The sequence below is a fragment of the Procambarus clarkii genome, chromosome 16 (assembly GCF_040958095.1).
Source record: "Procambarus clarkii isolate CNS0578487 chromosome 16, FALCON_Pclarkii_2.0, whole genome shotgun sequence".
NCBI classification, from domain to species: Eukaryota; Metazoa; Arthropoda; class Malacostraca; order Decapoda; family Cambaridae; genus Procambarus; species Procambarus clarkii.
The window spans coordinates 38,082,236-38,098,198 of record NC_091165.1 but is presented as its reverse complement, the minus strand read 5'-3'; the positions used below and the strand labels follow the sequence as shown (position 1 = coordinate 38,098,198).

General features: G+C 40.9%; 1 protein-coding gene across 4 annotated transcripts in view; it reads right to left on the bottom strand.

Moving 5' to 3' along the window:
• The window catches only part of Arpc1 (Actin-related protein 2/3 complex, subunit 1A), a 67,334-nt gene that overhangs the window by 4,382 nt on the left and 46,989 nt on the right, over positions 1-15,963 (bottom strand). For all 4 annotated transcript variants that reach the window (XM_045745638.2, XM_045745636.2, XM_045745639.2 and 1 more), the window contains exon 9: positions 1,947-2,127. In XM_045745638.2, the coding sequence (XP_045601594.1) occupies positions 1,947-2,127 (181 nt within the window). The remainder of the gene's footprint in view (positions 1-1,946; positions 2,128-15,963) is intronic.

Below are 15,963 nucleotides of genomic sequence, written 5' to 3'. Positions count from 1 at the left end.
AAGACGTAGCTACTCACACAGTCAGCTGATCGGTGGCCGCCCTCAAGGCCAGACGCACTAATATTTGTCCTCCAACAATATTATTTGTGGTGTTATTACGCTATATACACACATTATATATAAGTATCTACCTGTTTTACTCACCACACCTGAACAAATAAGCTGGTATGGTGCCCAAAGATCATAGTGGCCATCAGTAAACAACATGCCAAGTCGTGCAGACGACGCTCCTCCCTCACCAAAATGGCAGCTCCCAACCTACTCCTCTCGCTGTTATCTCACAAATATCACCACAATCCTGCTATTATCAAAATCCTGGTCAGTTTTATCACAGTCAGGGGGATTCAGTAATACTATCACTGCTAAATAATAGCAGTATCATTTATATTATGGTATTTGTAGGCGATGCTGTGGGCACAAGCTGAACAGCGGTGCTGTGAGCTCGTGCTGCGTACACCAGCCTTGGTGGCTTGCTCAATACTGACGCTGTAACACCCAAGAATGTTGGCCTGGATATTTTTTCTAGGTGGCATCTGGCAACTATCGGTCGTGGCTGTACTATAGCTGCCCCTATCCCAGGTGGGGCGTTTAAATTATAGCGCTAGACACGAAATCATATACAGTATAAATGATGTGCGCAGTTTCGGTTTTGTCACTGATATCATTTATATATGATATGCGCGGTTTGAGGGTTAACTTGCTGCTCAGCAGAAAAAATATATTTATCATTATTATATAGAAATATACAGTATTATGCTATCCTTTTTCTTGTTATCTTATGACAGAGGATAATAGTGTATTGGGAAATAAGTTGAGAACATTTACATGTAAAACAAAAATTATATGTTAATAAATAGCATTACAAAATTGAAAATGTGTGAAAATATTCCTGATTTCCATTGTGGGTTGAGAATATATTGTACAGACTTCCACTAGGAAAGCATATATATACTAATTATAGTGAATATTAATGTCTACTTTACATACATGTACATACTTGTACTCATAACAACATACGAATATGTAATGAAGCTACAGAGGCAAACTGGCCTATGCTAAGCAGCTCCTATTTTCCATAACCAAACTCATTGGATATGTCTAATCTTCACGTGAAACAATCTAGTGACCCCACATCTAGTACGTGATTTGATTTTTTACACAAGTCAACTACCCTTATTGTGTACACACGATCCATTGTTTTTACTGTAAGCTTATCCAATTGGTGTACTGGTATATTATTTTGTGTTCTATTATCCACTGATATATTTAACATCCTATTAACATCCACTCTGTTATTACCTTCACGCATCTGTATACTGCAATCACGTCACCCTTTACCTCTGTTTTTTTATATGCAAATAAACCTTTCTTAATCTCTCTTTATTACAAAACATTAGAATAGTAAAATCTGCCGAAAGCATATTGACCCATACCTGGCAGCTCTTAACTTATATCCAACCACACTGCCACACTTGGGCTGGACGGTAGAGCGACGGTCTCGCTTCATGCAGGTCGGCGTTCAATTCCCAACTGTCCAAGTGCTTGGGTACCATTCATTCCCCCCGTCCCATCCCAAATCCTTATCCTGACCCCCCCTTCCAAGTGCTATATAGTGGTAATGGCTTGGTGCTTTCTCATGATAGTTCCCATCCCCTTCTTGTGTATTTGCTGTACCTATAGTTGAAACAATCATGCGACCTTACATGTAGTATAGCCCCCTGACAACGTGTTCTGTAAATCTATAACCATGTTTCCAAACCGGTATTTTATCAGGCCTTCCCTGAATGTAAACTTAGCTAATTAGAAAATAATGAATCTTACTGCGTTGGAAAAAATTTGTGAAACTTCTAATTACACCTTACAAGCCCAGTTAAACAATACTTAACCAATGTATTAGAGCAATAGAACAACAGTCTACTGTATTATTAAAACCCTCAGCCACCAACCTTAAAGTTCCATATAACCAGCTGTGAATCTGCTCCGCATGTTGAGATGGCAGTACAGCCGGATTTGTCGCCTGTGTGTATGGCGATGCCCGTGATGGTGTTCTGGTGAACAGTAGCCAGTGTTGTGTCCGACTGATCTGAGCGTGCGGTGCGGTCAAGAGACTGGAACTTCTTCATAGCACTGCAATCAAAATGTATTATGTCTTTAATCTCAAATTCAAGCAATGTAAAAATTATATTGATAAAATAATATTTACAGCTCAAAACAAATCTGATCCAAAGATTTTATAATTTATAATTAGAAATGAATCTAACCATATGAAGATTAATTTAAATTAGCATTTAGCCAGCCATCAAATCCAGAGAGAATTAAAGTTATAAATAGTTAATATTCTAATTAATCCAGCATTTAATTTTTATTGCTCAGATTTTTTAACTTTATACCAAGAAATCTATTTCTTCTTAATTAATAAAACTGTTGTCTCAGCTTAGCAACAAAAGACCAATACAAAATCTACACCAGGTGAAGTAATTCATTTCATGCAAAGATATAAAATGGAATCTTGAGTAGTACAAGTTATTCTTCTATTTAAAAATGTTCAACAGGGATTTATATTCATAAAGTGAAAATGTCACAAAGTGTTGGAACAAGTGTTTAATGTATTTAATAAGTTGGTTATGAAAATCAGATGCAAGATGGAGTACTCTACACCAGCTGTTGTCACACAAGAGCAGCCAAATTAATTTAAAGGACAGATGTTCCAAATTTACTACAGTCTCTTAGGGGCTGGGAAACAAAAAATATTGACTAAAAATAGAATATTTAAAAAAAAAAGTCCAGTAAAATTGGGTGTTATGTGGCATCATAGTCGTGAGAAGTAATCATAGTCGTGGATGCAACATCACAGTTGCATCGTTCTTATACACACTGCCCTACATGTCTAAGAGGAAGATGAAGGAACGGCCACCTCATGCCGTTCACCTCATCAGCACAAGTGATGCTGCCCCTCGCAGCATCCCACACCCATCCCATCCCTCCCCCTCCTCCTGCACACTGCTCCCTCACTACCACAATGGGGAGTAGACTAGATGAGGGCCTATCATACATAAGCAAGAAAGTTAATGAAATATATTAGTTTTTTACCACTAACACAAGCACTACTGCAATGCATGTTTAAATATACAGTAGTGACATTCATCTGAACACAAGTAAATATGCAATACAGATGATAAAAAAGACAATGGCAATCAATTCATACCCTGTGAAATGTTGTAAATATATATTATACTATTAGTTTTATGTACGTACAAAGTACATCTGTGAATGTATTTGTTTTCATAATTTTTCTTAACTTCATTTCAAAACATATTGACCTACAACTTTCACATTTTAGTATACGAATGCCCAGCATTATTAAAACATACACATAAATAAATAAATTAGAACTACCATATTCAGTGTCGATAACTTTACCTTGAATTATCTCAAAAAAAAAAAAAAAAAAAAAAAAAAAAAAAAAAAAAAAAAAAAAAAAAAAAACAGAATTTCAACTTTGAGTCAGCTTCAAAAAATCTAGTTTCTGACCAATTCTCACCATTTTTACATATACTAGTAGTGTGCACAACTGTCTGCTTTACATTCCCCATAGATTGGATTTGTTCATAAACCCTAAACGTTTGGAGTTATAATTATTTTTTTCAAAATTTGGCGCATATTTCAAATGCCATATTGACGATTTTTTTTTTTACAGTAAACTATACGGAAAACCTATACAGTACAGTATTCTAAATCTATGAAAATGAGGATCATATGCTTTTCTGAGAACATAATAATACCAAATGAACAATTGGTGATATTTTATATTTTTGAAGCTGACTTCAAATTCTGGATTTTTCGAGATTCAATTTTATAATTATTTTTGATTCTCTTGTTTTTCCATGTTACGTTGTTGATCATTTAGACAAAGTTTGAGCATTTGCCTAGTAGATTATGCACAAAAAATTTGAAACTGTTTGAGCAACTTTGAGAAAATCGTTTCCCGGCCCCTAAATGTTTATTGCACATATGAAGTATTGAAAATAATGCAACATCCTTTCCTTGTGGGCCCCTACCCACTCCCTAAGCTTAACTCTGGACCATTGAGAAATACTGAGCAATACTCTCTGAAGTGAGTATTGAGCAGTACAGGACAGCACAAGTGATTTGAAAAGTACAACCATTGTGATGAGATCCTGAGATTTGAAGGTTATTGTATTCCATCCTATCATTTTTCTGGCTGATGCTATACAGTAGCACAGTATTTGCTTGGTTATGCTCCCTTAACGTTAGGTTGTCAGACATCATTATTCCCAGATATTCTTTTGGCCCCTTTTGACACATTGTGTTAAATCCTGGGATTTGAACATTTTCATAATCCTATCATTTTCTTGGCTAAAGCTATATTTGCTTGGTTATGTTCACTAAATGTCAGGTTGTTACACATTGTAACTAGAGAAATATGAGCCTTGGAACAGGGAAGAAAGGAGAAAGAGTCAACTAAAAAGGTGTCCACAGATGCAGAACTGGGAGCACGCAGATAGCGCCGAAGAACCACCACTAGACACAACAAATGATGCACCCCCTCTCTCCCTTGCTGGACCACCAAGCATCAATCACCAAAGGACCCCTCCAGAAACCAGCTGGTTTTTTGGCCAGAATAAAAGAAGGTTGCAGACGAACAAACTGGCCACTTGGGCTGAAAGTCTCCAGAGAAGAGCATAAATCTCCCTAACTCTGCAGCTAGAGGTCAGAGCCTACAAAAACACAGCTTTGAGAAAAATATCCGACAGAAGGGGAAATTGTGAATGTGGAGAAGAAAGAAACGCCAAGACCTTGTCAAGAGACCAAGATGGCTCAGAGCAGCATGAGCTGACTGAAGGTGAAAAATCACACAAGACAACTTGTGGGACAGCAATGAAGTCATAGTGATGCCAAACACAAGCAACAGAGGCTCTGCTAATGCCAAACAATGAGAAGCAATAGCATTAGGCATAAGATGCTGATCTTATGAACATCCACGACAAGGAGGACCGCTTCAAGCAACAGTCTGTTGGACCAAGCTCTCAATAGTCAAGCCTGGGCCCCAGGCCGGGCTTATGGAGTAGAACTCTCAGAACCCCATCCAGGTACAAGAACAGGACAACCTGAATGGATACTGAAGGAAAATAATGAATAGGCACAAAGAAGCACCAGGCAACTTCATACCACCGCTGTGAAGATACGCAAGTTGGACACCAACAACCCAGCCATCTGCTTGCCACACAGATGGAGATAAACCTGCATCAGAAACACTAGACATGTAGAGCAGAGGAGAAATTCGAATGAGTGAGATACATTGCCAGGATGATCTACTGATAGAGGCAGAGCTGCAAAAAAATGCCCAGGTTTGGACAGAAGAGCCAAGAGAGCCAGAAACCAAGGCCGAGTCGACTGCCAAGGGCCCAGAGGGATCATCCTCCCCGAGTACAACTCTAGTCTGGACAACACTTGGAGAAAAAACTGAATGTGGAAAAAGAGGTATATGCACCCCCCAACTTGATCAGTCCAAGTGAAAGGTATCCACCTTGAGAGCCTCCCGATCAGGAAATAAGAACATAAGAACAAAGGTAACCGCAGAAGGCCTATTGGCCCATACTAGGCAGCTCCTATATATAACCACCCAAATCTCAAATGAAGCCATGTTAGAGGGAAGATGCCAGTTCCATGCCAAAACAAAGTTCACCTTGGGGGTGACCAAATGCCTTAATTACCCAGAAGAAGGACATGTGTTGATGGTCCACTGTGTGGAAATGGGGCGGAAGAGAGAGAACGTGTTCCCCAAGAACACTGGACATCCGCACATGAGCTGTACAGAAAACCAAACCCTGAGATTCCAGAAGCCAAGCTACACAAAACGTTCAGCTCCAAGGGGAAAGGGCTGAAGCAAACCTCCACAGTTCAGGAAATGAACAGCTGGGTAGATGTCAGAAAGGAACCAGAGAGCAGAGCCTGGAAGAAACTGAATCCTTAGTAGGACCTAACACACGGCCACAAATTCAGCACCATGCTGTTCGCCCGATAGAGCGGCCCCGGCCACTAACCCTGGAAGGCCTAGCAAGTGCTGGTCACGAAGCCTCACCCCAGAAGCAGCTGTCTGTAAACACATCAAGTGAATGGGGGAAGATGGCACCACAGGACTGAACCCTGAAAAGTCCAAAGAAGCAGCAGATGAAGCAAGAGCTGATTAAAGGCAGGTGAGGCTTGAACCCAATGGTCTTGGCAGCAGCAAAAGGACAGAACCAGAGGAACCAGTACAGCACCCAGAGCTACATCCTGTCCAGGGGGTTCAGACAGGGATTGCCAGGCAAAATTCAGGCTCTTGCACAACTACTTGATCTACCAACAAGTCGCCCAGGGTTGATCAACACCAGATGGTGAAGCTGCTACAGGTGGAGCAGAGCCACAGGGGGCAGTGACAGAGATGCTGACCCAGAGTCCCAACATGGCCCAGCCAAGTTCAAACCTGGAGCAGATCCAACTGGAACTTCCACCAGATTACCAGGAACCTGAACCTAGTATGATGGGGAAGAACCAGATCCCTGGGCCCCCATACTGACTGGAGACCCAAACCAGCCAGTCGTCGAGGTAAGCAAACATATGAACCTTCAAAAGATGGAGCCAGGTCACCACTACCTCATGCTAACCTGGTAAAAATGTGGGGAGCCAGATTCAAGCCAAAGGGCAGAACCTTGAAGTGGTAAGCTTGACGACCTGCGATGAAACCTAACCCGTCCCTGAAAGTTAGATCAACTGGGATGTGCCAATATGCATCTTTGAGGTCCAGACGACACCATCCAAGAATCCTCTAAGACCATGGCAAACTTAAGCAAAGGCAGTCATGCAAAAGGTCTGACAGTGAATGAAGCTGTTCAAATCTGACAGCTTGAGTATGTACGGTATTGGAGTTCCACAGAGTCCCACTTTGAAACCAGGAACAACCAGAACACCCACCGAATACATGAGGTCCTTTCAACTATGCCCAAGCCCAACCACACTGCAATGATCTGCTGTAGTTGTGGGGGAGGACTTCTGATCCATGAGCCCTGGCTCATGGAGAGAGGAGAGAGACTCATGGAGAGAGACTGACTAATTCCACCAAAAGCCAACGGAAGATGACCCAAAAGAGTAGTGGGACGGGAGTTGGGAAAATTAGCTCCCCCCCTCCCCATGGCAACGACAAAGGGGTGAACTATGAAAGAACAAACTTGAATGACAATCGGCGCCATCCTTCTGTGATGCACAATGGCACCGACAAGCAGAAGAGTTAACAGCAAAGGGAAAAGCAGTGGCTTGGGCATCTGGCTCCACCAAGGACCTACCCCAACCAACAGCAGGCAAGGGCCCAACCTTATTGGACCTATCTCAACAGTGGGCCACAACCAGGTCCTAGTGGTATGCCTGCAAAATGTAACAAAGAGAGTACCCCAGAAATGTCATCACTGCTGTTATAATGGAAGGGGACTCTCCTTCCAAGCACTAACACCTCTTCTTCTCCCCCTCCAAGGTGAAACCAAGGTGAGACTCCATCTGGGCCAACTGCTTTGTTGCTAGTTAGCTCCTAGAGTATTTTGTCTACTTCACCTCTAGACAATTCTATGTGTTTTATGTTGTTCTCTGAAATCTGCATTGTGTCTGGTTCTCTGAAAACCTCCTTTTGCACAAAGACACTTTAGAACTGTTTAGTGTTTCACACATTTTCCCTTCATCTTTGTGAATCTGTTTCCCACTCTCAACCTCTGAATTTTATCCTTTACCTACAATTTGCTTTTAATAAATTTATAAAATAGACTTGGTTCTGTCTTACATTTGTCCACTATCCTTTTCTCAAAGTTTTCTCCGTCTCTCTCCTCACTGACGTGCTATTATTTCTTGCTTGTCCGAATTACAGGTACAGTATGTTTGAATGTTAGGCCTCTTCCTATAATAAACCCATTTTTTGTGTTTAATTACCTAAGTGTAGTTACAGGATGAGAGCTACCCTCGTGGTATCCCGTCTTCCTAGAACTCTGTCGTGTAATGCTTTGAAACTACTGATGGTTTTGGCCTCCACCACCACCTCACTTAGCTTGTTCCAACCATCTACCACTCTGTTTGCAAAAAAAAAAAAAAAAAAAAAAAAAAAAAAAAAACTTTCTAATATTTTTTTGGCACCTTTGTTTCCATAGCTTGAATCTCTGTGCATGTTTACTCACCTATTTGTTCTCACCTATTTGTGCTTGTGGGGGTTGAGCTCTGGCTCTTTGGTCCCGCCTCTCAATTGTCACTCAACTGGTGTACAGGTTCCTGAGCCTATTGGGCTCTATCATACCTACACTTGAAACTGTGTATGGAGTCAGCCTCCACCACATCACTGCCTAATGCATTCCATTTGTCAACCACTTTGATACTAAAAAAGTTCTTTCTAATATCTCTGTGGCTCATTTGGGCACTCAGTTTCCACCTGTCCCCTAGTGCATGTGCCCCTTGTGTTAAATAGCCTGTCTTTATCTACCCTGTCAATTCCTCTGAGAATCTTGTACATGGTGATCATGTCCCCCCCCCCCTGACTCTTCTGTCTTCCAGCAACGTGGAAGTGTGTATTTGTGTCTGTGTGAACATGTGCATGCAAACCTTTCTGAATCATTAGGAACAAATTACTACAGTATAGCCAAAAGGAAGGAATTATCAGGGATAGAAAGCGCCAAACCATTACGGCTAGATAGCACTTGGAAGGGGTCAGGATAAGGATTTGGGATGGGACGGGGGAAAGAAATGGTGCCCAACCACTTGTGGACGGTCGGGGATTGAACGCCGATCTGCATGAAGCAAGACTGTCGCTCTACCGTCCACCCCAAGTGGTTGGGCCAGTATAGCCAAAAGTACATGAAAATTCATTGCCAGGTTTGTCCAACATGAAATTAGACTAAATTTGTAGAAAATTCAACCATTTCCATCAAAATCCTTAAATTTACTCTACTAGTTTTGGTTTGTCACTGGTGAGTGCAGATGGTCGATTAGTTAATATATATATTTCTTGTATTAATTGGTATAGTATTGTATTAACTTTAAGCTAATTACCAGAACAACATTCACACTACAGACTGCTGGAAATGGAAGTGGAAACACGTGTAAAGTGATGAATAAATTCGACAGAGTAAATATAATAACAGATCACCATGGTGGGTGGGTCACTGTGCCGGGTGACACACTACTGCAACAACTTTAACATTACCTTATTTTATTCAAGGAAATTGTCCTGAGGTAACAGCATTATTACAAAATTTAGTATAGTACAGCAGTTGAGATGGATATTCTCTAGTCAAGATGCTTCAAGAAGACAGGAGTAGAAATGCATCTTCTTAAAAGTGAAGATGCTTCAAGAAGACAGAGATGAAATGCATTTTCTCAAAAGTAAAGATGCTACGAGAAGACAGTAGTTGAAATGCATCTTCTCAAAAGTCAAGATGTTTCAAGAAGACAGTAGTTGAAAAGTTGAAATGCATCTTCTCAACAGTGAAGATGCTATGAGAAGACAGTAGTTGAAATGCATCTTCTCAAAAGTCAAGATACTTCAAGAAGAACATAAGGTTAAGGCTCCTTCTTGGGACCAGTACAGTACCAGCTTATAGAGAATATAGTTGATAAAACAGGCATCACTTTTATCAGGGAAGTTACTTTGGACTGGAAAAATAAGTCAGATGAAATCTAAGTATAAACAAGAATCAGGCAGATAAAATCTTGCAACATTGACAAACAGGTATGCAAAGAAAGCTTTAATTAATTCACCAATTATCAAGTCAAACAGTTAATTTGAATACCATTTCTAGCTACAATCAAATAAAAAATATAAATTCCATTCATTATAACAGTGTCTTGACAAAGTCACCTCATTTCTCATACTATAGGAACAAATGAAGTCAAACCACTGATTACAGCTTATAGAATACAACATTTAATCAAACAAATAACAATAACCACTGCCTCCCACATGAACAATCAGCCTCTAATGTGGCTTCTCGTCCACACAAGCTAATTTTTTTTGTGTTTAATTATACTGTACAAGTATAATTACCCAAGTGTGTTACAGGACATAACCTCAGATCATCATGTCCATACTCTTTGTCATTTATGAAAGAGAATGTCTAGACACTTGAGGCTAATCTCGCCCAATTTTTCAAGATGATACATGGGTGGTATGGGAGTTTCATAGACCAACTGGGGTCGGACTAGTGACCCGCTTAACCCTTCGACTGCGCACGTCAACCGGGGTCGTTTTACCTGTGGTGCATGTGTCAATCAGGGTTCAGTTTTAGGTCTAGCATAGGACTGATGTAGGATAACTCCTGAGAGAACATGAGGCTCACATCCACTTCCTCAGGTCGCTAGTAAACAGATGCACACAGACAGCATCACTTATTGATGGTGAAATAAATATCTGCAATGATTTATCAATGATAGTGTCATAGTAGTCCCTGACAGTGATAAAGATTATGTACAAGGTTCAGATATCAGTGAACCTGATGCTGGTTACAATGTTGCTAAGTGTGACAGCACACAGCCGGGGTTTGGCACCCTTATGCCTCCTGCAATGAGGACCTCAAGTTCCTTTACAAAATAAACACATGAAAAACGATTAATATTCCGGATTTAGTGACCAGGATTCTTATAATAATAGAAGTGTTTTGGCTAAAGATAAAGATGTGTGTGTAATATATTGGGCGACACTGTGCTGTCAGGTGTCATTGGCAACTGGAGAGCACTGTGGCTATGCTCTTCATGAATCAACGCTTACGAGGTTATCACACTCACCAGAAGTGCTTAGTGGTTCACAATGATGCATAAATGTGCAGTTATATATGTAACCTGTGAATACAGTGTGATAATAGCAAAAACTGTGTGTTTTATTGTTCTAATATTATATTGTGGTGCGCATCTTAGTTACACGAACATAGCTGTTTATATTGATGTTCTATACGTTCTGTCATCTGTCATATAAATAACTTTATTGACAGCTTAATGCATCATTCCACTTGATAAACACCATAATAAAAACAATAAAAAACCAGCATTGAATGTAATGAAATGCCATTTTCTGGGCGAGACCCGGTGGCTCCCCAGAGCTATCTAGGCTGATATGTATATCATTAGACTTTGGCATCAGTCAGTGTGAATGGAGTTCTAGGCATCAAGGGACCATGAGCCAGAAACTGGCCCCCTCAGAAAGGCACGAAGAGCAATGGCCCATAGAAATGCACATGGGATTAGGAGCATTCTATGTCTGCCATCGACCAGGCCAGGCACCCAGAAAGGTAACAGGGACGAAGGGAACCAGGTCAACCCAAAGCGCATCCTGGGCCACAGAGGCCACAGCACAAAGGCAACGGCCGAGAGCCACAACTGGGCACAAGAAGATGCACCCCCGGCCAACCAACCAAGAATCAACAATCCCAGGGACCCCTCCGGAAAACAGCCGTTCCAACCTCACCAGAAAAGAAGAAACGACTGCAAACGAATAAACCAATCACCAGAACCCAAAGGAGCAGAAACCACAGAGAAACAAACCTGAACTGAAGGGGCCAGAACAAAGAGGGGGAGAGAGAAAAAGAGCACCCTGTCCAAGACCAGGACGGCTCAGGCGGCGCAAGAGCAGGCCGGAGGTGAAACAATGCCTGAGACAGCTGGCAAAATGGTGCAGAAGGAACATCAAAACCGAAACCAAACCGTAATCGAGTGGCTCTGCCAGCGCCACACGAGACAAGGCGACAGCATGCGGCAAGATAACGGTCCTGAACCTCCACGAGAGAAGGACAAGACCATTTCAACAAAAAGCACAGTAGAACTACGAAGAGACAAAAATAAAAGGAAGGACCGCCAGGAACCCCATACCGGCACCGAGACGAAGCATGCTGGTGGGATACCATCGACTAAGCCACCTGATCATCAAACAGATGGTGATTGATTCGAGTCAAAAGTACCGGATGCGAAGACTCGAGAAGACCGAACCAGCCCCGTATCGGGACCTGACCGGGCATCGGAAAGAGGCGGAGTCGTGGGAAAAACCCCAGGACAACCCCTTGGTGCGGACACCAAGCAAGCAGCACCTGAAACCAAGGCCGTCAGGGAACCAGATGGAACGACCACCAGGACACCAGGAACCCGAACCTGGCAAGCCGGGAAAGAACCAACCCGGACGAGCAGACACACCCCGTCCGGGAGGAACCCATCCGGGACCCCCTAAAAGACCAACAAGTCTGATAACGGATGACAACGAGAAGAGGCCACTTGCAGAAACTGCCCAACTGCAGACCCCGCAAACAGCAAGGACAAAATGGCGATGAAAACCTAAGAGCCAGAGCCCAGGCAGAGGCCAACGAGGAAGCGAGCACCACGAGCCGACACGCGAGATGTGAAGCGAAAACAGTGATACTGCATCCCACAGGATTGGTGCAACAAGCTCCAGCAGGCCAGAATGACACACACCCCGCCGATTAACCCTTAAACCGCTAACTGTTAAATAGCTGATGTCCCCAGGGCGCTCAAGGAAAAAAAATTCTGAAAAATTATTTTTTCTTGTGATATTGTTAATTAGCCTTCAGGAAGCACAAAAATCCAAATAAAAATTCTCTAGCTCCTGTGGTTTAGCTGTAGTGGCCTGGAAGGGAAGGGAACTATCAGCAGAAGCGCCAAGCCATTACAACTATATAGCACTGGGAAGGGGTCAAGATTAAGATTTGGGATGGGATGGAGGGAAGGAATGGTGCCCAACCACTTGGACGGTTGTCGAGGAGAGGAGGAGAGGGAAGAGGGGGGAGTGTAGAGAGAGGGACGAGGGGGAGGGAAGAAGAGGAGGGAAGAGGGAGAGGGGAGGGGAAGAGAGACCCATACAGAGCCTGACACCCCCATTTAGTACTGCATACAATGTTGATACTTTCCATTGTGTTGGGATACACAAACTTCACATTTCATGTATTCCATCCATCTACCACAGTGCTTGCAAAAGAAAATATTCCTGTGAGTTTCTTTGTAATGTGTATTTAGTACTGTACATCCTGCTTGATGGGTTCTGGGGGTTCTTCTACTCCCGAAGCCTGGCCTGAGGCTAGGCTTGACTTGTGAGAGCTTGGTCCACCAGGCTGTTGCTTGGAGAGGCCCGCAGGCCCGCATATCCACCACAGCCCGGTTGGTCCGGCACTCCTTGGAGAAAATGATCGAATTTTCTCTTGAAGATGTCCACTGTGGGAAATTTTTACCCACCATATCTAATAATCATCTAAGAAATGTATAATTTCTATATCATATCTAAATCATATCAAAATCATATCTAAATCGTATCAAAATCATATTAGAATCATTAAAGATTCATTTTATAGTTTGATCCTGGATGACAATGGCACCATGAACACGTACGCAACAGGGGCCCTTTTGATGCCTACGTGACTTTGTACATGATCTTTCAAGGATCCAGAAGCTTCTAGAAGGACTTCTTAATTAAAAAACTATTGGAACATTGATTCAACATCCGGTAGGATTAAAAATCAAATCCTTAATAAGAAACAGTGGTACTTTCAAATACTACTTATAATCTTTATATCCTATATCTAATTATATTATAATCACATCTTATCTTAATCATAAGTCTAGACTGTAAAAATAATCAATCAATATTCATTGAAGGCTACCGTGCTCAGAGAGCATGGCAGGGCGATGGGGGGAGTGAAGCGCCCACCGACAAAGCCCGAGGCACTCCGCGTTTGTTTACAAATGAGTGAACAAGTGACTGATCCTTAGCGAACATTACCAGCTCAAGGACTCCTTATCTAATATTTTTTATCGCCAGTGAATACTCTCTAGAACTGGGGGAGTACCTGGACAATATCTACAAGGAAAATCCTGGAACATTACATAAAATAAGAGTGTATAGTGGAGATCACGGTGACACGGTTTCCTCCACCTTCATTCTTTATCTTTATCAACTCATTCTTCTGCAACAGCAGGGACAATCACGTAGCAACGCTACCAGATCATCATACAGCAACGCTGTAGCAAAATATCGTGCCTAAACTCGACAAGAGAGTTAATCAGTCTGGCAAACTTGTCAGACAGGCACCCCGACTGGCAGAGAAGTATATTGAAGGTTATTTGGTGTATGATTGGCCAATTGTATGCTTGTGTAACTTTAATATCCTATAAATCTGTCTGTTGGTTAAAAAGCGAGGCTAAGCCTCACATTTCAGTAAGTTTATTAAAATTGTAGTGTAGCTGTGAATCTTATCCAAGCACTGAACCTCATGAGTGTCCATTGTGCCAGAAAAGAATTCAGCCTCAATAAGTAAAAACCTCACAAGTGTCCATAGTTTTGGAAAAGATTCAGTCAAGCTAACTGTATCATATAAATTGAATATGTCTGCATATATATTTGAATATATAAATTAAGTTATCAATTGCTTGCTTAGTTATTTTTAAGTTATCATATAAGTTCATTTAATTGAATATAATATCTAGTACTTAGTTAAGTGTTTAGACTACATTTAAGGTCATTTATTATACTTTTACAATTTAATTTGTTGTTTATAGTATAAGAATCTATTGGCTGTAAGTTATGGTGCTAGGTTAGACTATGTATGTTTAAATCCCTGATTTAAACAGAGCCAGTGTTCAGTCAGATAACTGAATTTATGAAATCTTATCCTTGTATAAAATACAAGCTGATGTGAGATCCCTGTCTACAGGTGGACTGGAACTTCTATCAACAAGTCATTCACCCCACCTGTCCCTTACAGCCCACAGTTTGTCATTAGGAAAAGAGGATCTAGGATTTACAACCCTAGCTAGAGATTTTAGTTGAATTAATTTGCAGACAGTAAATTTTTAATTTAGTTCAGTACAAGTCCCTGGTAGTCTCCTCTTATATCAATCCCAACAGGTTTTTCCCACATTAATGGTCCTTCGAACCTAGATAATAATGGTCTTTTGTACCTAGATATTTATGATCATTCGTTTACCGAATATTTCAATGCCAAATACATAAGAAACTTCTTGATTTTGCATTGGAATAATTCTTACATATTCTAGCCTAACCTAGCTATCAGCCAATATTTATCATAGCTATATATCTAAGTAAACATATTGTTTGCAGTGGCTTAAGCCACCATATCCATTAACTAGTAAGCATTCATAGTATTCATAGCATACTGATATTGTTTTGTGTTAAGAAACAACAGTACTTAAGTATATCAGTGTCACAGACACAACTGCATCTTAATCATAAATTACAAATTATCTACCTCATTGTGGTAACATTACATATATATTTAAGTGTAATATCTAGCATTATCTCTAATCTACTGATTTTCAGAGCTGCTCATTACATAATATTCTTTAAAAAAGTGTTATCATCACTGTAAGAGCATTTCATTACAATCTATCTATAATCAACTATATCATACCCTATATTACAGGTAAAACCAGTAGACATTCTACTGTATTTTATCTAACTATTATTATGGTAACAGATTTTGTAATAACTTTGCAAAAATAGTGCCATTTACTATTTTTAAAAAAATTATTACAAGATTTACCAACTTGGTGCATTCGTGCATTCGGGTCACAAATCAAATTATTACAGTACTTTTGATAATGAACACCTGCTACAACCAGATTCCAGGGAGGAAATGAAGGACGATCTTTGGAATCATTACCTAAGTAGACAGGAAAGCTCATTTATCAAAATACATTAACATCATACATATTTATCAGAAAAAAGAGAAAAATCTCGGAATCTCCAAAACTCGGAAAAGGTCAAAATGGCTGACAGTGTTCCACCAGCAGCTGAAACAGGAAATAGGAGGACACTTAATGGTCTGCAAAATCACCTAACTCAACTGATTGACAAATGTCAAAAGTTGGCTAGGCAACCATCTCCTGATTTAATAATTCTGAATACCAGAGTAAAAGCAGCTG